The 25,045-nt window shown below is 41.9% G+C and overlaps 2 protein-coding genes across 2 annotated transcripts in view; one reads left to right on the forward strand and one right to left on the reverse strand.

The window, feature by feature from the left end:
• The window catches only part of LOC134677586 (limbic system-associated membrane protein-like), a 322,342-nt gene that overhangs the window by 153,589 nt on the left and 143,708 nt on the right, over positions 1-25,045 (reverse strand). The gene's annotated exons all lie outside the window — the stretch shown is intronic.
• On the forward strand, positions 2,658-24,977 carry LOC134677300 (uncharacterized). The gene is made up of 5 exons (XM_063535735.1): positions 2,658-2,698; positions 6,449-6,640; positions 21,533-21,683; positions 23,112-23,241; positions 24,552-24,977. The coding sequence occupies exons 1-5, from the start codon at positions 2,665-2,667 to the stop codon at positions 24,975-24,977; spliced, it is 933 nt and encodes a 310-aa protein (XP_063391805.1). The 5' UTR covers positions 2,658-2,664.

Genomic DNA, 25,045 nt, shown 5'->3' on the forward strand with positions numbered 1-25,045 from the left:
AGGAATTGAGGGAACTCCTCAATTTTTAAAGGCACATGCATGGTGATTTGGGTGTTTTCTTAAGCAACTCGAGCATTTTCTCCCGAAAACCACCACTTTGATGAAGTAGACCTGATGATGATGATTGTTTTGATGATAATAATGATGATTTTTTAAATGTAGTATGTTCAGCGATTACTCCGGCACCTGTGATCCGAATTGAGTAATTCTTTTTTTGTTTGGAAGGAGTTGCCTCCTAGGTGTTTTCGTATTATTTTTGGTTCTGGTCTGATGATGGAATCCATGAGGAACTGAGGGAACTCCTCAGTTTTTAAAGGCACGTGTAAAGTGATTTCGGTGTTTTCTAAAGTAACTCAAGCATTTGCTTCCGAACACCGCCAATTTGATGTAGTGCAAGTGTAGCCTTACCACGAGTTTGACATTGACATATTCGCTAAGTTAGCGACGCTAACGTCTTCGTAACTAACTTTTTATGCATCTCGCTCGCACTAATATGCCAATACGAGCGAGATGCAAAGAAAGTAAGTTACACACACGCTAGCGAATAAATCAATGTCAAACTCTTGGAAAGCTGGTAAGGCTACTGATCGGGGGTTAGGGTTAGGAGTTAAGGGGTCGGGGATAAAGGGGTCGGGTAATGGTGGTTGTAGGGCTGCTGGTTCAGGGCCGAGGGGTACATGGATCAGGAGTTGATACGCTGTGAGGTAGAGTGATCGGGGGGGTTGAGAGATTGGGTCAGTGGCGGGGCGGAGGATGGATTTAGTGTAGTGACAGGAATTGTAATTTCCCAGACGGACTCGAGAAAATTCCTGATTACATATTTATTAAAGTAGATACACGAATTTAGTATTAATCATGATGTTATTTTTCATTCACGCGTCGCGCTCTTAACAATGCATAAAAACTAAAAATGGAAAAATAAAAACTTTTTACAAAAAAAAGAAAACCGACTTCAAAAAGGATGAAATAAAATATTATCCATTTTAAGTCTATGCGTTACCAACTGATATGTTTGAAGTCGGTGCCAAGCCAAGTAGTAACAATACCCGTCAAATATAATCAGCCTTATGACTATAAATCCCATTAGAACTGTATTAATAACTATTATAAATGTGTAAGTAATTCTGTCTGCCTCTTTGTCACCTTTTCATGGCTATACAACTGAACCGCTTTAGGTGACATTTGGCAAGAAAGTAAATTCCTTGAATTGTTTTATATTATGAAACGTAGTTCTCTGAATAAGGGACGGGAAATAACTTCAGTCCCAATCTCACGCTTGCGTGCCGACTAACATGGTACGGACTGTGCTAAGAAGGTTTGATCGTGTGTTCTGAGGTGTGTTCTTAGGTACATTCGACGTCAAAGATATGGTTACACTTTTGCACCTTACTCCTTTGTAATAAGACGAAAAGTGTAAACATATTTTTAACGTCAACTGTACCTACAGAAAGTACGTTAATTGTCGTCGTGTAAGGCAAACCAACGTACATCCTTATCGATTCGCACCAAAATCATGGTATGCTTCCAAAGTTGGCTTGGCACCGACTTCAAACATATCAGTTGGTAACGCATAGACTTAAAATGGATAATATTTTATTTCATCCTTTTTGAAGTCGGTTTTCTTTTTTTTGTAAAAAGTTTTTATAATACACTTTAAAGGTTATTCAAAGACGCAATGTATTGCGAATTTTGTTATGTTTAAGGCTTGACAAGCAACGTCAATCACAATGATACGGCGTGGCGATGGCGTCCATTGAAGATTAATATTTATTTTGTATGAAAAATAGGGAGTCTAAATACTTCATAATTTTTAAAAGCTGTTGAACACCGTTTGAGGAGTACAATCTATGTTTTAATTATTTGCTCGTGTTACAGGCCACACCCGGTAAATAAAGCATATAATTTAAACACACCAGGGTTATTGCTTACCATCAAGCGATTTGCTCGTTTGCCTCCAATATTATAAAAAAACCGAGCAAATGCGAGTTGGACACGCGCACGAAGGATTCCGTACCATTACCCAAAAAAACGGAAAAAATATCACGTTTATTGTACATATGTGAGCCCCACATAAATATTTATTTTATTTTCTTTTCAGCATTTGTATTTAGTATCATCTGTGAACATTTCAACTGTCTAGCTATCACGGTTCATGAGATGCAGCCTGGTGACAGACAGACAGACAGACGTTTTTACCCTTTGGGTAATGAACCCTAAATATGATTCACGGTACTTTTACAGCTTTTTGAGCGAAGAGTAAAACTCTTTAGGATAACACTAGTGAAAGATAACATTATTTTTTAAACTCTTTCATGCTGCATTACAAATTTAAATAATCTTACACCATTACTAATTAAATTAACAACACGTTTCGATTAATATGATTCGATTTTCGAAACCATTACAAAAGATATGATAAAAAAAATGTTTGAAAAAACTAATCAACGGCCAAGCCATTAAAAAAAATATTTAAAATATTTTTCACGGTACTGCCTCGTTCAAAAACAAAAGCCGATTCATGGTCACATTAGCATCTCTATTTCTTTTCGCATAAAGCTTTTTTTCGAATAGCATATTTGGTTTCAATATGGCTACGGTTTTGAAATTTCGGGTTTTTTTTCGTATTTAAGGCTTTGTTTTTGTGGGTTTCTATCAGACGGCCGGATGATGGCGAAGGGCAAAGTACTATGGTTATCTGGTAAATATGTTTAAATTTTCTCTATGTTAGTTATGTGTGTTATGTTGAGATGGTTTGGACATGTGGAAAGAATGAGTCAAAGACGGAAGACAAAGAGAGTGTATGAGGGAGAATTGGAAGTGGGAGTTGGAAGGAGTAGACCTCGGCGGACTTTCTCTGATCAGATCGGGGAAATCCTGAAGAAAGGCCAGGTCAAGAGCACCCCAAATCGGCGAGCGTTTATGAGGAATGTTATGAATGTGAAGGAAACGAAAGAGGTATGTCAGGATCGTAGCAAGTGGAAATCCGTGGTCTCTGCCTACGCCTCCGGGAAATAGGCGTGATTATATGTATGTATGTATGTAGTTATGTCTCTAGGTTTCAGAAATTTACAATTGTTTATTTAAAATAGGTATATCTACTTAAAGTGCAGAGAGCCAATTTAGACTGCGAGGTAATTTAAACTAATCGAAATATCTTCCATGAGTTCCATGTTTTACATTATTAACTAAAGTGCCATATATGTCCAGATAGCGAACATCATACGTTGTGTGTAACTCTAGTTAATAATGTAAAATTTACATTATTGTGAAACATGGAAGATATTTCGATTAGTTTGAATTACCCTGCAGTCGAAATTGTCCCCCTGCACCTTAAATCATAATATTCATATTTAATTGAGCTAATTTTACGTTTTAACTAGTATATTTTTAGTTACTCGCAAGACATGTTTGGGAGAGCCTAATAGGTTTCAATTTTTAAGCATTAACCAGTGCATGAGCAAAGGTGTTTAAAGTTAGCTTTTAAATTTCAATAATTTATTTATTTGCAATAAGTACTTATGAGAAAACTCATTTATTGTAAAATAAGTGTTATAAAATGAATACAAAACTAAAATTAATTACAACTAAAAACTAAAGCTAAAAATTAAAAATACCTATCAAAATTTTGCGCCCTTGGTAAGGTGCCCATCACGCAAGTATCGTTCCCGCGCTAGATTGCTATTACAATTACCCCGAATTCAAACTGATAATCAAACTAATAATTAAGGTAGAAGTACTAGTGCTCGACGCTGCACTAGTATCTGACATGGGCACTTTATGTCAAAGTGACAAAGAAATGATTTGTTACAGAAAAATCTTCGCCGTTCAAATTTAACCTATTATATTACTTTGACATAAAGTGCCCATGTCGAATACTAGTGCAGCGTCGAGCACTTGTATTTCTTTTCTATTAGCAGTATCCTTTGATGAGTTAAAAGTGTTAAAACTCCACCACCGATCACAAAGAGATAGTTTTCACAAAATCGGCCAATCCGTGTTGGGGATAAATAGAACATTCCTTTGTGCACAAATAGCATGTGCCGTAATCACCATTAATTTGTTCCCAGGCACGTGTTATGCAAATTATGTAAATCACACTGAGTGCAAATCGCATTTTTTCTACACGTCGACTGTAATTCTTGAATTAAGATTTCTTATACCAAACTGCAATTGGGTATTTTTAATGTATGGCTTCCCAACTCAACTATAATATTCATTTCGATACAGTTTAGTCAACTATAATGAAATTGATCAATTACAGCTCGCCGCGATAAAGAGGATAAAGCAAAACCATTGCTCAAATTAATTATTTATTTTAGGTTGTGTATAAACAATTGGTTCATAAGTCAGAAACGTGCATGTGACACCCTTAATATAGCAACATCCATAGACTACGAAAACCAATTAGTGTTGCTTGTTAGTCGCCATAGGCTACGGTGGCCAAAATCGAGAAAACAACTGTCTAAAAATTTAATTTAGCGCGGAGCAAGTACCAGGGCCTCATGAGTTACGAGAAGGTGTCGTTGACCAACTCGGCGGCCGGGGCGCGTACCAGTATGAAGGTATCGCGGCTGCTCGCGTATCTTAGCTGTATACTTTTTGCAACTGCGGCCAGTGTTGGAAGGAACTCAAGTTCTTTGAGTCTGAATTTGAAGAACTCAGCTCGTTTTTACGAGACTCGGCGCTTAAAAAATTTCTGACTCTTTTAAGTCCTTTTTAAGAGCAATTCAAAAGGACTCGAGTCTCCGAATAAAGACTCCATGAACAATTTTATAGCCCCTGAAAACCCCCATATAGCAAAATTTCATCGAAATCGTTAGAGCCGTTTCAGAAATCCCCATTGTGTCCCATAAGTGACCCCAGTAAAAGTGTCACGGTTTTCGAGTTATTGCCAAATTAAGGTTTTTCAAGTTAAGTTGGTTTGGGTCCTCTTGGCCTGGTCTACCTCCAGTGTCACAGTGACGTGTCACTTATGGGACACCCTGTATATTAATAAACAAGAATTGCTCGTTTAAAGGTATAGCGGTTGTCCAATATTCTCTTAATAAATAGTTTCTGCTCGAATCGTTCAATGTAAACGAACTAAATATATTCAGTTTGTCCAGTTCAGTTCAGTTCGTTGATTGAATCGATTCGAGTTAATTATAAGTGAGTCGGATCGGTTTCAGTCAGTAACTACTTAAGTTGATAGTTGTACAAACGTTAAGTGATTTAATATTGAAACGGCCAATAACGGCCTTTGCTAACAATTACGTATTAAATAGTATAATATTTAGTAATTAATAATTCTAAGTTCTAAGTTTAAATTTTCTTAAAATTCATATTTAAGAGGCTTCAAAAAGAAAGTGGTTCTTAATACGTCGGGTTCTTTTGTTTTTGTTATGTTGAATGTATGTATGTATTTTATGAATAGGTAATAGATTTTATTTTTTTGTGACTGATACTTACTTATATCGGTTTCTCGAACACAGATTCATCGATTTAAAAAATTCGTTTACAGTACATAGTACAGCACTAGTGCGTAAAATAGCACTTTTTGTGCGATGTCAAAAGTTTAAAGGGCCATATGTACTGTAAAACGTTGTTGCACGATACACGTGCGAATAGGTCATTCGCAACTCGTGTCGCTTTAAAACACTCCCTTCGGTCGTGTTTTAATTTATCGCCACTCGTTTCGAATTTCCTCTTTTTCGCACTTGTATCGTAAATAACTATTTTCATCATCATTTTCATGTCGTCTGGTGAACAAATTGAAAACACTCTCCAAATATTCAGGATTCAGGCCACACTTAAAGTCATATGTAGGTACCTCTTTAGAGGTAGGTATTTCTTTAGAGGAATTGCTAATGAAGACTAACAAAACCGTACATATTCGACATTTAAAACAGGCGATTATTTTTCTGTGCATATCTTTGACCATTTGTCATAGAAAAGGAAACTCTTAGACCTGCAATTCTTCAGAAAAATCGCGTTTGTACGGGACAAACGGTAAACATTTTCATGGAAAGCTCCTTAAAGTGATTTCAGTGTTATTAATAAGTTTTTGGCAAATAATCATTTTTGGTACAAGCTTTTATCGCCGACTGTACTTTTTTCCACAGGCAACTAATACTCATCGAGACAATTCTAAAAACCCCAAACACAATTAGGTTTCGTTGTTTTATCACAGAGTTCCTATGGCCACCTCCGGTCTCCATCATCAGATCAGCTCGATGACACCATAATATTGCATTGTCACCCGACTTACGTACGAGTATGTATGCAAAATTTCAGCTCAATCGGAAACCGGGAAGTGGATCAAATTTAACTTGCAAGATTTGATTACAGACAGATAGACAGACAGAAAGACAGACAGACAGACAACGGTCAGGTGAAACTAAATAAAAGCTTGTAAAAAAGGCCTTCATCTTGCCACGTTTGACGGTACACAAGAAACATAATTTTTCAGTTCTCCTCCTCGGATCGGCGCTCTCGCAGCCCCTGCCGGGGCCGCAGTTCGACCAGCCCTGCCCTTGTTCGGAGCCCTGTCCTGGCCCGTGTCCGAGCTGTCCCAGCCCGTGTGACGGGGGCGTGACAAACGTCGCCCCCTGCAACCCTTGCGGCCCGCAAGTCAACTACGCTTATGGACAGTCACAGCCAGGTAATGCACAAGCCACTGCTGGGCACAGGCCTCTCATGCGTGAGAGGCCTAAGGCCATAGTCTCCACTGCTGGGCACAGGCCTCCTCTCATGCTTGAGAGGGCTAAGGCTATAGTCTCCACGCTAAGCACAGGCCTCCCCTCATGCGTGAGAGGCCTAAGGCTATAGTCTCCACGCTGGTCCAATAGCCAACGAGTCAAACGCGTTCGAAAAATCATTAAAATCAAAAATAGAAAATATAGATAAAAATCAGTAACATTCGTATCGTCATGCATATCAATGCATAATTGCATAAACAACAGCACCTAACTTTATTATTCCATTTCTGGTTCCACTGAAAACCCTGAAAGGCAAAAATCACCTGTAAAGGATGACTCACGCTGGAACGGTCCGGGCCGAGCCGTCCGATACTTCAGTTTTATAGAACGCATCACGTGATCACCGATCACCAGTCATACAAAACGAAGCATTAGAAGCTATAGTTCGTTTTTTTAGCATTAGAAAGAACTTGCAAGAAGGTAAGCGATCTTGACATGTCTTTTTTATAATTGAAATACGCTTTTTAATAATTTTTAAGAAAAAAAAACCGACTTCTATGGGGCCCGGTGAAAGATTATGGTAGATGGTGCACTATGTAGAAAAGGAGGTAAAACCAGTACCTACTTTCTAGTAGCATTTCGTTTCCGTAAGGGTCGTAGTTATCTAGCCTAACATAACCCACTTCTCTGATAGCAGTTCGGTTCTGTGAGGATCGCAGTTCGAACCTAATCAAACCCACTTTTCTAGAAGCATTTTGTTTCTGTAAGACTCGCAGTTCTAACCAAACCTAACCCACTTTTGTTCGGTTCTGTGAGGATCGCAGTTCAAACCTAACCTAACCCACTTAACGGCGCATGCGGTGCGGTGTACGGGAGTTTGAGCGGGAGGGGTTTGGCATCATCATACCCACATTTTATAGTAGGTAATCATAGTGGTTTATTTAGAAAGAAAGAAAGAAAGAAAAAGAAAGAAAATACATTTAGTTTAGGTATCATAGTGGTTTTCCGGGTCAAGGTCCGGGTCTCTGAGTCAGAGTCCGGGTCCGAGTCCCGGTCCAAGTCCGGGTCCGGGTCCGAGTCCGGGTCCGAGTCCGGGTCCGAGTCCGGGTCCGAGTCCGGGTCCGAGTCCGGGTCCGAGTCCGGGTCCGAGTCCGAGTCCGAGTCCGGGTCCGAACCGGATCCGGGTATGAGTCCGGGTCCCAGTCCAAGTCAAAATCGAAATTCGAAATCACCAAACATGTACTATGCGTCGTTGAAGAGTTCTGTTCTGATCATCATCAGCAGTTCCACTTCATCAAATGCGACAGTTTGTAATGTAAATGCTTGATTTTATGATGAAAATACAAAAAATTCTATACGTATGCCTTTAAGATTTGAGGAGTTCCCTCGATTCCTTATGGATCCCATCATCAGAAATCGAGCTTGATAGAAATGTGGCTTAAAAACTAAACTTTCTTAACAAACATTGTAATGGAAAAATATTTAGATAACAAAATACTTCTATGAAGCCGGACGGGCGATTAAATCTGTGTCTCGAATAGTGTCGATGGACTGTCAAGTTGGCAGCGATTCCGTGTTGCCAGGGAGATAGGTCTGAATCCCTTCGAAACCAGTTCGATCGACAACTAGTTCTTACCAAAATAATTATTATCATTCTCCATGAACGGGTAGGAATGTATAGATTGTCGAGTCTTCCTTTCCCTTTCTTAAAAAATATCATACCGTGCTTGTCCAGCAGCGTTTACCACGCTCTGTTCTAATTTCCGTATTTAGAATTTCACGTCAGTTTTGTTAAATGCCTTGGGATTGTAACCCTGGCAACATCGAGGAGGAGGCACCGAGGGGAGAGTGATTCGGCCATTTTGGGACTTGGATTTTCTTCCCCGACCTAGCCGGGCTCGGCTTTATATTAAATAATTGGGACAACGTTCTCATCTTTGCCTGCCCCCAGGTGTACCTTGAGGTTAACCCGTTTCCCGAAAGGGCGAACCAGGAGCGTCCTGGGCACTTCGGAGTTGATATTCGATCACTCATAAACCCCGGCAAGACGATTTTCCTCCGACAGGTAAGGCGTCGTTCATATACTTTTGTCAGAAATTGTATGGCGTGCCATGCGGCCATATAAAAGTATCCCGCGTAGCGCTGAATTCTATACTGTAATATAACCCCAAAGGGTTACGCATGGAAACCCTTGTTCCTATGTGAAACGGACTCTCCCGTGGCACGGACCACAGATTCTTGGCGTGACCTGAGCCAGTGGAACTAATCCCGTACCCGGAATTTTCCAGGAGGTGTCTACTAGGGGCGCGGCCTTTGGTAGGCCAGATTCTGTGCCAGTCGACCTGTGCAGCTGGCCCCGCCAGAGTCGGAGCTATTGGAACCTCCGGCCATCTGGTCGAGAGAGAGCCGTCGACTGTCGCTACAGTGCAGCTAAGCCTTTCACTACTTTTTCCTAAACTGCGATTTTGGACTATTCACCTTTTAGTATTAACTATCCAATAGCGCAATCGACCAAGTATCACCAACAATAATTAAAACCCGGTTAGATAAATATAAATTTAGTTTACTATCAATAAGTCGTTAAGTAGTGTTTAAGCTCCAAAGTGTAAACTTAACCAGGCCGGCAATTAAATTGTACCTGTCCACTATCGGGTTGTTTGTTTTATCCCCTTCAGGACCCTTAGTAAAAAAAAAAAGTATTACAACGGCGCCCGAATAGGTTTGGTGATATTTGGCTTCTTTCCCTCCAAAATTCAGCGAAGGTTTGAACTTGGTTGTTTTGTGCTATTGTATTTTAATGTAACTTACTTTAAAAATATTTAAATTTAATTGAGTTTTGGTTAGCAAGAGTGTCTAACCACATGTTTTTTCTGGCACAGTCAGTACCTACTGTTGTATTTCACTTCCATGTCATTTTACGGTACTAGGTTGATTTAGGGAAGAAAATCCACTGTTTACATTTATTTTTTTAGTTGTATTTATTTTAAGGACTCTTTACATCCACTTTTATTTTTATGAAAACATTATTTCCACTGTGTTTAATGTTATTTCATATTACTTGTTGACTCTTTAAGAGTGTGCTATACCTAAACTGGTGAACTTAAACTTGTTGTTGGTCGATAACGCTATAACATTCTTAAACTTATAAACTAGGTAATTATTTCTTTTCGGGGAAAAATATAAGGAAAATACATTTAATATTTAATAGTGATAACCTTTACTACTGTAACAATGGCGAATGAGACCGCTTTGGAGGAGCGTCCAATAGCTTTTAATCTCTTAAAAAAAGATGAACTCGAGTATGAAGTGACGGTGCGCCTCGGGGTGCCACTGACTACAGTGATGGAGCTCCGGAGCCAGCTCCGGAAGTTGAATCAGGAGATTCCCACTGACGAGGTCGCGGATTACAATGGTGACGTCAAGGAAGAACTGGACATAATATCTGCAAAAATGGACGACCTTCGTGACCAACTACAGTCACCAACACAGCGTCGTACTTCCTTGAAGCTTCTTAACCGCGTACAGGCGGTTGCACACCATCTTTACCACCGTCTAACCCGCCTAACACCAGCTGAATCAGAGGCCTCAAGGCATTGTGAATTAAGTGATCAGTTGGATAAACTACTATCTCGCCTTGACAATGTGTTGATTAATTTTAGAAGTGCATTGTCAAGGGATGTCGCACTCGAGGTTGACAAACCGAATCCTACGGCCTTACCAGCATGCACAAAACACCATAATTTGGTGCAAAAATTAAATTTAAAATATGATGGCAAGACCTGTGTCAAAGCTTTCTTACGTAAGTTAGAGCAAGTGCGTGTGTCACGTGACATACCGGATTCAACCTTATTTCGCTCCGCCTGCGAACTATTCACGGACGAGGCATCCTCGTGGTTTAACGGAATCTGTGATCAAGTACACTGCTGGACGGACCTGAAGGCTGTGATGATCCGTGATTACCTCCCATTAGATTATAATGTCCGACTTATGAGGGAAATACGTGCTAGGACGCAGGGTTTTGATGAGTCAATAGTTAACTATGTCAGCGTAATGCTTAATTATTTTTCCCGTTTAGAGACACCCTTACCAGAGGCCGAGAAATTGAGTATATTGGTACAAAACGTCAGACCATTCTATTCTAAACAATTGGCATTATTTAAAATAGAATCTATAGGTGAACTTAAAGATCGTTGTCGGCAGCTAGAGGCCGCCACTCAAAGCGCCAAACGTTTTGCCGAGCCTGACAGAGATTTAAGTAAGTCACTGGCCCATGATTTGGTTTATAAGCCACTCACAACAAAAACTGTCTCGGCAGTGCAAGCATCGGCTGACTTTTGTGTGCGGTGCCGCGTGGACGGTCACACCTTGAAAACTTGTAAAGCAGCTCCTAAACTCGTTTGTTATCGCTGCGGCGAGAACGACGTAACAGCCCGTACTTGCCCTAAATGTGCGTCCACACCTAGTACCTCAAAAAACTAATAACGCCGAGTCAGGGTATGGCTGATCCGGTTTCCACAAAAAATACTAAAAAATATAAAAGTAGAATATTTATTCGCACGCCTATATTTAGTACTCCCAGAAAGCCCACTCTAGAAAACCATACACAACTCAATAGTTATTTTAATAACAAATACCCTAGCTCTTCAGCACCCATTACCCTACTTAACCATCACTTACTTGCACCTAATGCTGTATCAACTTCATTGACAACAAAAGGCCAATGCCGCCCATTACATACCATATCGATGCCAATTAATAAAGCTAACACCCTTAACCCGCTCACTACCGCTGTTATACCCACGAACATAACTCCACCCGCTTCACTTCCCTATCCTACCCCTACTAACCTCACTAACACCCTTAACCCGCTTACTAATGCTTTTACCCCCACTAACATAACTCCATCCGCTTCACTTCCCTATCCTACCTTTACTAACCTAACTAACCCCTTAAACCTCCTTACTAACGCTTTTGTCCCCACTAACTACATAACCTTACCCGTTTTACCCCCCACAATCCCTATTTCGCAAAATAACTTGACTTACCCACTTAACAAAATTTACCATAATGTAAATTACTGTGTAGAAGCACTACCTAAAGCCCCCACAGCCCATATTTGGCAAAATAACGTAACTTACCCAAATTATGAAATTTACCCAAATGCTAATTATTGTGTAGAGGAACCGACTCAATCCTCCACGACACGTATTTATCAAAATAACGAAACTTACCCACATAACCAAATTTACCCCAATGCAAATTCTTATATAGAAGCACCGTATGTGCCTTCCACGACCCATATTTGTCAAAATAACGAAACTTACCCACATAATGAAATTTACCCTAAGGCAGATTTTAGTGTGGAAGGACCTTCTGTACCCTCTCCAACCCCTATTTGGCAAAATAACGTAACTTACCCACATAACCAAATTTACCCTAATGCAAATTATTATACAGAAACACCGTCTGCACCCTCCACGACCCATATTTGTCAAAATAACGAAACTTACCCACATAATGAAATTTACCCTAAGGCAGATTTTGGTGTAGAAGGACCAACTGTACCCTCTCCAACCCCTATTTGGCAAAATAATGTAACTTACACGCATAACGAAATTTACCCTGAGGCAACTAACAGTATGGAGAAATCGTCTACATTCCCCATAACACCTTTATCACAAAATAACGTAGTTTATCCACAGAACGAAACTTACCAGGATACAAATCCTTATTTGGATACATTCCCCGCTAATTCTTATAATGGAGCCTTACAGGATACAATCGGTCCGTGCAGCAATGTACGCGAATCACAGATCTCTCATGCCGACGACCAAGCATCTAAGTTCGATCGAGAGGAATGGCACTCTTGGTTGTCATTTGTTACTTTTGTTTTTGAGTCTTGCCATAGTTTGAAGTTACTAGATTCGATAAACGAAGCTGATGAACACGGCTTGCGACCATACCTTAAAGTAAAAATTTATGGCATGTCCTATTCTGGCCTAATGGATTCTGGCTCGGAGTTGACAATTTTGGGTGGTGACACCTTTGACAAGTACTTTGAGGGTCGAGTTACTCTGCATCCGCCGCACGGTTTAACTCATATAATCTCGGCGAACAAAGTCCGTTCGCCCATCAAGGGCCATGTATTCTTGCCCGTATTTGTAGGTAACAACACGCAAGTCGTAAAGTTTCATGTGATACCGGAGGTCCACACTAAACTTATTTTCGGTCTTAACTTTTGGATAGCCTTCGGCTTCGGACGGGATATCCTCGCGCTACTAAAGAATGGAACCTGTTCCTTATCAAACGAAGAACATAACAACATCGTCTCTGAGGTCAGGTACATACACGGCTTGGAGTCTCTTTCGACGGAGGAACAACGTGAGGCAGATACTATTATTAAAGAATTTGCATCAATATCCGCCGAGGAGAAGGGGTTGGGAAGAACGCATCTGCTAACGCATTCGATTGATACAGGAGATGCGAAGCCGATCAAACAGCGGTATTACATGTTATCTCCGTACAAACTTGCAGAGCTCAATAAACAGCTAGATGAGATGCTCCAGCTGGATGTCGTCGAGCCAAGCAGCAGTCCATGGAATAACCCGGTGACCATGGCCCCGAAATCAGATGGCTCCTTTCGATTCTGCCTGGACAGCCGAAAACTAAATGAAGTTTCCAAACACGACGCTTACCCCCTACCACTAATTAATCAAATTCTTAATCAACTAGGGAACGCGAAGTATTTGTCATCCTTGGACCTTAAATCAGCCTTTTGGCAAATAGGCTTAGATTCCAAGGAATCCATGGAAAAGACCGCCTTTACGGTCCCTGGCCGCGGTTTGTTCCATTTTAAAGTAATGTGTTTCGGCCTTACCTCAGCCCCAGCAACTCAGCAACGCTTGATGGACATTTTGTTTGGTCCAGAATACAACGGCCGTATTTTTATATACTTAGACGACATAATAATTGTCTCTGAAACGTTTACACAACATCTAACCCTACTCCGCCACGTACTAGAACGACTTCGATATGCTAACCTTACAATAAACCTATCTAAATGTAAATTCTTTCGTAGGCAACTAAGGTACCTAGGTTTTCTTGTAGACGAGTACGGCTTACGCACGGACCCTGACAAAGTCAAAGCGGTGGTAGACTTCCCCATACCGAAGAGTCGGAAAGATGTTAAACGCTTCCTAGGTACGGCGTCGTATTACCGCCGATTTATTAAAAATTTCAGCAACATTGCTGGACCTCTCAATCAGTTAACGTCCACGCGAAAAGGCGCTCCACCTTTTCGTTGGTCCCCAGAAGCGGATCAAGCTTTTAATGAGTTAAAAGTAGCAATGACCACGGCCCCAGTTCTAGCCTGCCCAGACTTCTCCAAATCATTCTCGGTTCACTGTGACGCTTCAGATTTCGGCATCGGGGGAACTCTGACACAAATATTTGAAGGAGAGGAACACCCACTGGCCTATTACAGTCGATCCCTCACGCCTCAAGAAAGAAATTATTCCGCCACTGAGAGAGAAGCTTTGGCGGTGGTCAATGTTGTAGAACACTTCAGACCATACCTGGAAGGAAGTCGTCAATTTAGGATTGTTACAGACCACGCCAGTTTGAAGTGGTTCCTTAATCTCAAAAACCCCACGGGGCGCCTCGAAAGATGGGGTTGTCGTCTCTCACCTTATAACTTCACAATCGAGCACCGGAGAGGCTCAGAACATATCGTACCGGACGCCTTATCAAGGGCAGTTCCCATCTGTTTAATTGATACAAACACCACTAATAATGACCCTTGGTATTCGCAGATCTATAACAAATGTGAATCCAACCCAGGATCGGTACCTAATTATCAATTGTTAAATGGTCGCCTTTATCGCTACACCAAATCAAAGAATGCCTTAACTACCGATTTCGAGTGGAAAGAGGTGATACCAGTGGAATTTCGTGAAGAAATCATGCATGCTAACCATGCAGTCCCCACTGCTGCACATTTAGGTACCGCTAAAACGTATAACAGGTTAAAACTTCGTTACTCCTGGCCACGGATGTATGAAGATGTAGTCCGATACGTCGCCAATTGCTCGGTGTGTGCCGCTTATAAACACAGCCAACAACCGACTCCAGGCTTCATGGGAAGTGCGAAAGTTTGCAGTCGGCCCTTTCAGTGCCTCAGTATAGACCTGGTTGGACCGCTACCACCCTCAAGGAAACTAAACACTTATATATTGGTAGTAGTATGTTGTTTTACTAAATACTGTATGTTGTTTCCCTTGAGACGTGCAACCGGGGCTGTAATTTCCCAGAGATTAGAAGATCATGTATTCATGATCCATGGCATTCCCCAAACAATTATTGCGGATAATGCATCCTACTTCACCGGCGGGGACGTTCAGAAGTTGTTCGCCAACTACAATATCCCACAACTACACTACACCCCCGTTTACTGTCCCCAGGTCAACACCGTAGAGCGTTACAACAAGACCCTAGTAACAGCAATATCAACGTTCGTTGAATCGGATCATCGCTCGTGGGACGTGAATATTTCTCGTATACAGTTCGCTTTAAATACCTCAGTCAATGAAACAACATCATATACTCCGTTCCTGCTCGTGCATGGACGCCAAGCAGTACCGGATGGCACAATTTACGACGACCCCGAGGAGGTCGACGAAATCGTTTTTTCCCCCCGGGGAGAGTACCTCGACAAGATTAAGACCCTTAGGGCCATTTACCCGACCGTGAAGGAATTATTACAGAAAGCTCATGACCGCAACATCAAGTATTACAATGATAAACGTCGTGATATAGAATTCAACGTCGGAGACGAAGTGTGGAAACGCACCTTCAAGCAGAGCAACGCCGGTAAATACTTCTCGGCGAAGCTAGCACCCAAATATGACAAATGTCGCGTCATTCGGAAAATATCCCGTTTAGTCTACGAGTTGGAAGATGAGAATGGGAAGCGTCTGGGTAAATGGCACATAAAAGACTGCAAGCCAAGTTCTGTCCACACCACTTGACTCCTGTAACGAGACGTACCAATACTCCACAATCCGGGTAGTCTATTATCTTTTGGGAAAGCGCTTTATTTATTTATTTTTTTATTTTTTTGTTTGTCCATTGAAGCGACGTTGGCTTCAATTTTTTTTTTGTTTTCTCTTTGTTTTGTCCCGTAGGCCTAGATGCGATTGTTTCCAGCGACGGCCCCGCGGACTCAATTGATGCCAAGGGACAAATCGACGTGCGATTGTGGGCCGTAATCCACGTCCTAGGGAAGTCCTTAGATTCCCTTCTCCTTACACCGTTCGGCTGGTGACACAGCTCGAGGGCGAGCTGGAATTTTACTCCTTCGTCTTTTGCCTCTGTCGTAAAATTCTCCTGGTTAGGGGGGTGTGTAATGGAAAAATATTTAGATAACAAAATACTTCTATGAAGCCGGACGGGCGATTAAATCTGTGTCTCGAATAGTGTCGATGGACTGTCAAGTTGGCAGCGATTCCGTGTTGCCAGGGAGATAGGTCTGAATCCCTTCGAAACCAGTTCGATCGACAACTAGTTCTTACCAAAATAATTATTATCATTCTCCATGAACGGGTAGGAATGTATAGATTGTCGAGTCTTCCTTTCCCTTTCTTAAAAAATATCATACCGTGCTTGTCCAGCAGCGTTTACCACGCTCTGTTCTAATTTCCGTATTTAGAATTTCACGTCAGTTTTGTTAAATGCCTTGGGATTGTAACCCTGGCAACATCGAGGAGGAGGCACCGAGGGGAGAGTGATTCGGCCATTTTGGGACTTGGATTTTCTTCCCCGACCTAGCCGGGCTCGGCTTTATATTAAATAATTGGGACAACGTTCTCATCTTTGCCTGCCCCCAGGTGTACCTTGAGGTTAACCCGTTTCCCGAAAGGGCGAACCAGGAGCGTCCTGGGCACTTCGGAGTTGATATTCGATCACTCATAAACCCCGGCAAGACGATTTTCCTCCGACAGGTAAGGCGTCGTTCATATACTTTTGTCAGAAATTGTATGGCGTGCCATGCGGCCATATAAAAGTATCCCGCGTAGCGCTGAATTCTATACTGTAATATAACCCCAAAGGGTTACGCATGGAAACCCTTGTTCCTATGTGAAACGGACTCTCCCGTGGCACGGACCACAGATTCTTGGCGTGACCTGAGCCAGTGGAACTAATCCCGTACCCGGAATTTTCCAGGAGGTGTCTACTAGGGGCGCGGCCTTTGGTAGGCCAGATTCTGTGCCAGTCGACCTGTGCAGCTGGCCCCGCCAGAGTCGGAGCTATTGGAACCTCCGGCCATCTGGTCGAGAGAGAGCCGTCGACTGTCGCTACAGTGCAGCTAAGCCTTTCACTACTTTTTCCTAAACTGCGATTTTGGACTATTCACCTTTTAGTATTAACTATCCAATAGCGCAATCGACCAAGTATCACCAACAATAATTAAAACCCGGTTAGATAAATATAAATTTAGTTTACTATCAATAAGTCGTTAAGTAGTGTTTAAGCTCCAAAGTGTAAACTTAACCAGGCCGGCAATTAAATTGTACCTGTCCACTATCGGGTTGTTTGTTTTATCCCCTTCAGGACCCTTAGTAAAAAAAAAAAGTATTACAACATAACGAAGAGGACAAATCGCCAAAGGTGAACTATGCGTCGTTGAAGAGTTCCGTTCTGATCATCATCAGCAGTTCCACTTCATCAAATGTCACGTTTTTGAATGTATATGCTTGATTTGTTGATAAAAACACAAAAATCACCATATGTATGCCTTTAAGATTTGAGGAGTTCCGTCGATTCCTCATGGATCTCATCATCAGAACTGGATTTTGACAAAAACGGGACCAATCTGTATGCATATACATACAATCAAAAAAAGAATTTTTAAAATCGGTCCAGTAATGACGGAGATATGGAGTAACAAACATAAAAAAAAAAAAACATACAACCGAATTGATAACCTCCTCCTTTGGGATTTGGAAGTCGGTTAAAAATCAGTAACTATTACTTAAATGAAAGCAGAAGAATATAAATAATCGTATTAGATTCATAATTGTTACATATTTGCCGTGACTTATTTTTTAAACGTGTTTTTCAATAATTTTTAAGAAAAAAAAACCGACTTCTATGGGGCCCGGTGAAAAATTATGGTAGATGGTGCACTATGTAGAAAAAAAGGTAAAACCAGTACTTTCTAGTAGCATTTCGTTTCCGTAAGGGTCGTAGTTCTAGCCTAACCTAACCCACTTCTCTGATTGCAGTTCGGTTCTGTGAGGATCGTAGTTCGAACCTAATCAAACCCACTTTTCTAGTAGCATTTCGTTTCTGTAAAGCCCGCAGTGCTAACCAAACCTAACCCACTTTTGTTTGGTCTGTGAGGATCGCAGTTCAAACCTAACCTAACCTACTTAACGGTGCATGCCGTGCTGTGTACGGGGGTATGAGCGGGAGGGGTTTGGCATCATCATACTATATACCTACATTTTATGGTAGGTAATCATAGCGGTTATTTAGTTTAGGTATCATAGTGATTTTCCGGGTCAAGGTCCAGGTCTCTGAGTCCGAGTCCGGGTCTGAGTCTGGGTCCGAGTCCGGGTCCGAGTCCGGGTCCGAGTCCGGGTCAGAGTCCGGGTCCGAGTCCGGGTCCGAGTCCGGGTCCAAGACCGAGTCCGAGTCCAGGTCCGGTTCCGATCCGGGTACGAGTCCGGGTCCCAGTCCAAGTCAAAATCGAAATTCGAAATCACCAAACGTGTACTATGCGTCGTTGAAGAGTTCTGTTCTGATCATCATCAGCAGTTCCACTTCATCAAATGCGACAGTTTTTAATGTAAATGCTTGATTTTATGATAAAAATACAGAAAATTCTATACGTATGCCTTTAAGATTTGAGGAGTTCCCTCGACTCCTTATGGATCCCATCATCAGAACTCGAGCTTGACAGAAATGTGGCTTAAAAACTAAACTTGCTTAGCAAACATAACGAAGAGGACAAATCGCCAAACGTGAACTATGCGTCGTTGAAGAGTTCCGTTCTGATAATCATCAGCAGTTCCACTCCATCAAATGCGACAGTTTTGAATGAAAATGCTTGATTTTCTGATGAAAATACAAAAACCTCTATACGAATGCCTTTAAAATTTGAGGAGTTCCCTCGATTTCTCATGGATCCCATCATCTGAACTCAAGCTTGACAAAAATGTTGCTTAAAAACTTAACTTGCTTAACAAACATAACGAAGAGGACAAATCGCCAAAGGTGAACTATGCGTCGTTGAAGAGTTCCGTTCTGATCATCATCAGCAGTTCCACTTAATCAAATGTCACGTTTTTGAATGTATATGCTTGATTTGTTGATAAAAACACAAAAATCACTATATGTATGCCTTTAAGATTTGAGGAGTACCGTCGATTCCTCATGGATCCCATCATCAGAACTGGATTTTGACAAAAACGGGACCAATCTGTATGCATATACATGCAATCAAAAAAAGAATTTTTAAAATCGGTCCAGTAATGACGGAGATATGGAGTAACAAACATAAAAAAAAAAAAAAAAACATACAACCGAATTGATAACCTCCTCCTTTGGGATTTGGAAGTCGGTTAATAATAATTTTTAAGAAAAAAAAAACCGACTTCCATGGGGGCCGATGAAAGATTATTGTAGATGATACACTATGTAGAAAAGGGGGTAAAACCACCCACTTTTCTACTAGCATTTCGCTTCTGTATAATGGCTGGGCCAACGCCGGCCACTCCAAGGGACGCAGCCATGCGGTAGAATGAGATAGCAATATCACTTGCTCCCTCTAACGCATAAATGCGTCCCTTGGAGTGGCCGGCGTTGGCCCATCGTGAAGAGGAGCCATGAGGGTCGTAGTTCTAGCCTAACCTAACCCACTCCTCAGATAGCAGTTCGGTTCTGTGCGGATCGCAGTTCGAACCTAATCAAACCCACTTTTCAAGTAGCATTTCGTTTCTGTAAGGCTCGCAGTTCTAACCTAACCTAATCCTTGTTCGGTTCTGTGAGGATCGCAGTTCAAACCTAACCTAACCCACTTAATGGCGCATGCCGTGCGGTGTACGGGGGTTTAAGCGGGAGGGGCTAGTAAGATTGGCATCATCGTACTTTATACCTACATTAATTTTATGGTAGGTAATCATAGTTGTTTATTTAATTAAGGTATCATAGTGGTTTTCTGGGTCAAGGTCCGGGTCCGAGTCCGGGTCCGAGTCCGGGTCCGAGTCCGGGTCCGAGTCCGGGTCCGAGTCCGGGTCCGAGTCCGGGTCCGAGTCCGGGTCCGAGTCCGGGTCCGAGTCCGGGTCCGAGTCCGGGTCCGAGTCCGGGTCCGTGTCCGGGTCCAAGACCGGGTCCGAGTCCGGATCCGAGTCCGGGTCCGAGTCCGGTTCCGAGTCCGGGTCCGAATCCGGATCCGAGTCCAGGTCCGGGTCCGAACCGGATCCGGGTATGAGTCCGAGTCCGGGTCCCAGTCCAAGTCAAAATCGAAATTCGTAATCACCAAACGTGTACCATATGTCATTGAAGAGTTCTGTTCTGGTCATCATCAGCAGTTTCACTTCATCAAATGCGACAGTTTTTAATGTAAATGCTTGATTTTATGATGAAAATACAAAAAAATCTATACGTATGCCTTTAATATTTGAGGAGTTCCCTCGATTCCTTATGGATCCCATCATCAGAACTCGAGCTTGACAAAAATGTGGCTTAAAAACTTAACTTGCTTAACGAACATAACGAAAAGGAAAAATCGCCAAACGTGAACTATGCGTCGTTTAAGAGTTCTGTTCTGATCATCATCAGCAGTTCCACTTCATCAAATGCAACAGTTTTTAATGAAAGTGCTTGATTTCCTGATGTAAATACAAAAATCTCTATACGCATGCCTTTAAGATTTGAGGAGTTCCCTTGATTCCTCATGGATCCCATCATCAGAACTCGAGCTTGACAAAAATGTGGCTTAAAAACTTAACTTGCTTAACAAACATAACGAAGAGGACAAATCGCCAACCGTGAACTATGCGTCGTTAAAGAGTTCCGTTCTGATCATCATCAGCAGTTCCACTTCATCAAATGTCACTTTTTTGGGTGTATATGCTTGATTTGTTGATAAAAACCCAAAAATCTCTATATGTATGCCTTTAAGATTTGAGGAGTTCCCTCGATTCCTCATGGATTCCATCATCAGAACTGGGTTTTGACAAAAACGGGACCAATCTGTATACATATACATTCAATCAAAAAAAGAATTTTCAAAATCGATCTAGTAATGACGGAGATATGGAGTAACAAACATAAAAAAAAATAATAAAAATAATAAAAAAAATAAAAAAAATAAAAAAAAACATACAACCGAATTGATAACCTCCTTCTTTGAGATTTGGAAGTCGGTTAAAAAGACACATCAAGATTGTTTACCTTATTTCTAATGCTAAAAAAACGAAGTATAAGCCTCGGCCCGGGGCAGATTGATACTTAAAACTCTTCTGTAAAGGGCTTCTTGATTCTAAAAACAGTCAGACATTATAAGTATAATGCAGTCATCACACCGGAGTTTCATCCGGAAGCGCCCAAAAAAAATCTGATGCATAGAAAACACGACAGCTTAACCTTTTGGACGCCAATGACCGATATATTCGCACCGCAGGTTCAACGCCAAAGACTGATTAATGGGTCACAGACCACAGAGCAACATAGACCTACGTGCATATGCATAAGTTCAATTTCAGTTTTAACACTTCAGTGACATGGCGTCCGCTTGACAAAATTGTGTTTGACACGGCGTCGAAAAGTTTAAATAATGTAAAATGTTCTAGGAATAATAACCGTCAGGCCAGGCCAGATTCGGTTCCCTCAGCAGCCGCCCATAGTCGTCCGCCCGGGCCCCATCTCGCTGCCGCGCCCCCAGCCGATCTGGGTGAAGCCCCGGCCTGTCTGTCCCCCCGCCCCTGCACCTATCACCATCAGGTAAGCCAAAGACCATGTCAGGATTGTTGGTGTCAGGATTAGATAAAAACCTTAACTGCTAGCGCTTGGGAGGGGTTTCAAACTCCTGACTTCGGCCAAACTTGGCACCGCTCGGCTCAGCATTGCTCCGAGCAATTATTCGGGTTGACACAACTTGACGTCCCTTTGCGTGCACGACCACAGATAAGATAATGGCTTGAATTTTGACAACCCTAAATAGCCGAAAGGGATAGTAGCCCTATATTAGAAAGGGTCAGCATGATTCGACCCTGAACCGCTGTCGAATTTCGGTTTTGTAGGAAGTTTCCTTTCTGTACGGTAGTACTATTACTTGTCTTATTCTGTGGCTCGGGCCCCATCGCCCCGATTTCGCTGCCCCCCCCAGCCGATCGGAGTAAAGCTCCGTCCAGTCTACCCCCCCCCCCCCCCCCCTCCGCACCCATTACTGTCTGGTAGCCCCCATCATCGATTAATTATCATCATTAATTAGTAATCATCACCATCAATCAAGTAATTACTTCTTACCTACATTTAATTTGATAAAGTTTGATGCTTTTATCCGTGTAGGGCTCTATTAATTAGCAAAATAGATGAAATTGAAATTTCCTCATGTTTCCATGGTCGAACTAAGTGAAATTTAATAATTTCCCCGTGGTCCGATGATCGGGATTAGTGAAATTTAATCATTTCCCCGTGGTCCTATGATCGAACTAAGTGAAATTTAATAATTTCCCCGTGGTCCGATGATCGAACTAAGTGAAATTTCAAAATGACTTACTCGTGAACGGTTTCAAAATTTTATAGTCGCACCAATAAAAGTCTGCAGCGGATTTGATAGCCCACGCAGTGGAAGTGTTATTTATACGTCATAATTTCATAGAAATTTGACGTTTAACAGACACTTGCACTGCGTGGGCTATCAAAATCACTGCAGACTTTTTACGGTCAAACTCTAGAATTCTTCGTGGAAGGCGAGAAATTAAAATCCCTGCTACTCCTCCGACATATCCATAAGACTATTGGACCATGCAGCTGGATTTTTCAGGTTCTGTCAGATTTTTGTCAGGATATTCCGGTTTTTACAAGCTTTTATTTAGTTTCACCTGTCCCGTTGTCTGTGTGTAATCAAATCTTGCAAGTTAAATTTGATCCACTTCGCGGTTTTCGATAGAGCTGAAATTTTCATACATATGTAACTCGGGTGACAATGCAATATTATGATACCATCGAGCTGATCTGATGATGCAGACAGGAGGTGGCCATAGGAACTCTGTGATAAAACAACGCAACCTAATTGTGATTGGGGTTTTTAGAATTGTCTCGATGATTATTAGTTGCCTGGAAAGACATATACAGTCAGCTATAAAAGCTTGTACCAAAACTGAAATTTTTGCCATAAACTTATTCATATGACAACCCTATCGCCAGGCCTCCGCCGGTGCAGCCGCCGCCACAGCCCCCGTTCACCGTGAGGGTCCCACCGGTGATGCCGCCTGTGCTGCCCCCGATTTGGGTTAGACCTCAGCCGGTGCCTGTGCCTTGCCCTAGCCCCATCAAGGTCAGTTGACTGGCTGAGTCCATCTAAGTGTAAGGTCAGAGTGGACGCTTGAGTTGAGCGCATAGACATAATATATATATAGACGGTGTCTCAGCGAGCTGTCACTGTTGCCACTTTTGTTTAGTGTACGATTAACAATGAGGCCCACGTTGCTGTAGCCATGTCGATAAAGTCATATCGATAAACTATCGACATTTCTTGCAATTTTAATTTTACTTCAAAGGCTTAACGATACCTAAAATGACCAAAAACGCTTTTATTCTTTATTGTGGTTATCAGATCACAATTTTATAGTCACGCCCCAGCAGGGAACCAAGGGAAAGTTCAGATATTTAATTAAAATACATAAATACCTCCTAAAATAGATGTTCCGCAATAATTGAATTATATTATTATATTATAATATATTCATTATCCATTAGCATTTCAATTATGTTTATGTTTAACGAAGATATTGAAGCTTCAATTAATCGCTATTTCGTTCCGCTGTGTAGCGTTTATCGATATATAACATGATTAAAATCGACTTTTCACATCCCTAAAAGAGCACACATATACGCTTTTACGCACACATACACAGCCTGGGCGCATCAAGAAAGGCAACACTTGATTTGAAGTCCACCTTGTCAACAGTATGGTTGTCCTTTTTTGACAAACGGCATTTTAAAAGAGCGAGGAGAGAGAAATGATACTAGTTGCTGCGTCGTGAAAGAGAACAGAAAAGGTTGGGCCCTTGGTTGAGCGTGCAGCGGGGCGGGGCGTGCGGCGTGCATGTTAAACAAATGCAAACGTTATAGGAGCGGCCTTAGTGCACGCTGCTCAAATCACTTGTGAGCCCGACGCCACGCTGCACGCCCCGCCGAACGCTACGCTAAGAGCGTCCACTCAGGCCTTACACTTATTAAAGTCATAATTGGCTCGATAGATTTCGAATGCGCCGGAAATTCTTTGGCAGTTTTATTTTTAACTTTTTTGAATATTTTAATGTGAGCCGACTCTTGCATTAATTCATGAGCAAGCATAGCCGCAATAAGGATCCCAAACATAAGTTATTTTTAAAGCAAATGGGGACATAGTCAAACGACATTTTAAAACTTTGGCTAGATAGATAAGTTTTTCAGAATTTTCAGGTTATATTCGTAGGATATAGGCATATAGCACTAAAATATTTTGATAGTGAAGTCGGTCTCTCTCCTTGGCTTTTTATCTAGAAATCAAGGTTTCAATTAATTTTTAACAAAGGAAACTAAACAAGTAAAGATCTGAAGGTATCTTTTCTGTCAGTCATTTATCTTTTATTATATTTTCAGGTCATCCCAAGCCCAGTTCAACCGCCACTACCAACGCCATTAGTCATCGTTCCTCCAAGAGTCTTAGTACCCAGTCCCCCCACCATCGTCTTCCAGCCTGACCCTCCCCAGATCTTCAGGACCATAGGCTGCGCTGACGTGAGGTCACTACGGAATCAGAGTCCATGTCCATCTCCGAGCCCTTGGTTCTCTCCTAATCCGTCTCCCTGTCCTCAACCTTGGTACCCTTCACCTAGCCCGTCACCCTGCCCTGAACCTTGGTACCCCTCTCCTAGCCCGTCACCTAGCCCTGAACCTTGGTTCCCTTCCCCTAGCCCCTGCCCCTACCCCCTACCTAGCCCGTCCCCCTGCCCCCTTCCTAGCCCCTGCCCCCGTCCCCTACCTAGCCCGTGCCCCTGCCCATCACCTTGCCCGTGCATGAACTAAGTTAAATGATCAGCATTTACTAAAAATCGGGAAGACATTCCAACAACGAAACATTTCAAAATTTTGTA

This window comes from Cydia fagiglandana, chromosome 26, assembly GCF_963556715.1.
Source record: "Cydia fagiglandana chromosome 26, ilCydFagi1.1, whole genome shotgun sequence".
Lineage (NCBI taxonomy): Eukaryota > Metazoa > Arthropoda > Insecta > Lepidoptera > Tortricidae > Cydia > Cydia fagiglandana.

Coding starts and splice junctions, on each gene's coding strand:
- LOC134677300 (XM_063535735.1), top strand. CDS start 2,665: ATGATGGCGAAGGGCAAAGTACTATGGTTATCTG. Junction 2,699..6,448: donor CAAAGTACTATGGTTATCTG/GTAAATATGTTT, acceptor ATAATTTTTCAG/TTCTCCTCCTCGGATCGGCG. Junction 21,684..23,111: donor CCTGCACCTATCACCATCAG/GTAAGCCAAAGA, acceptor CCCTATCGCCAG/GCCTCCGCCGGTGCAGCCGC.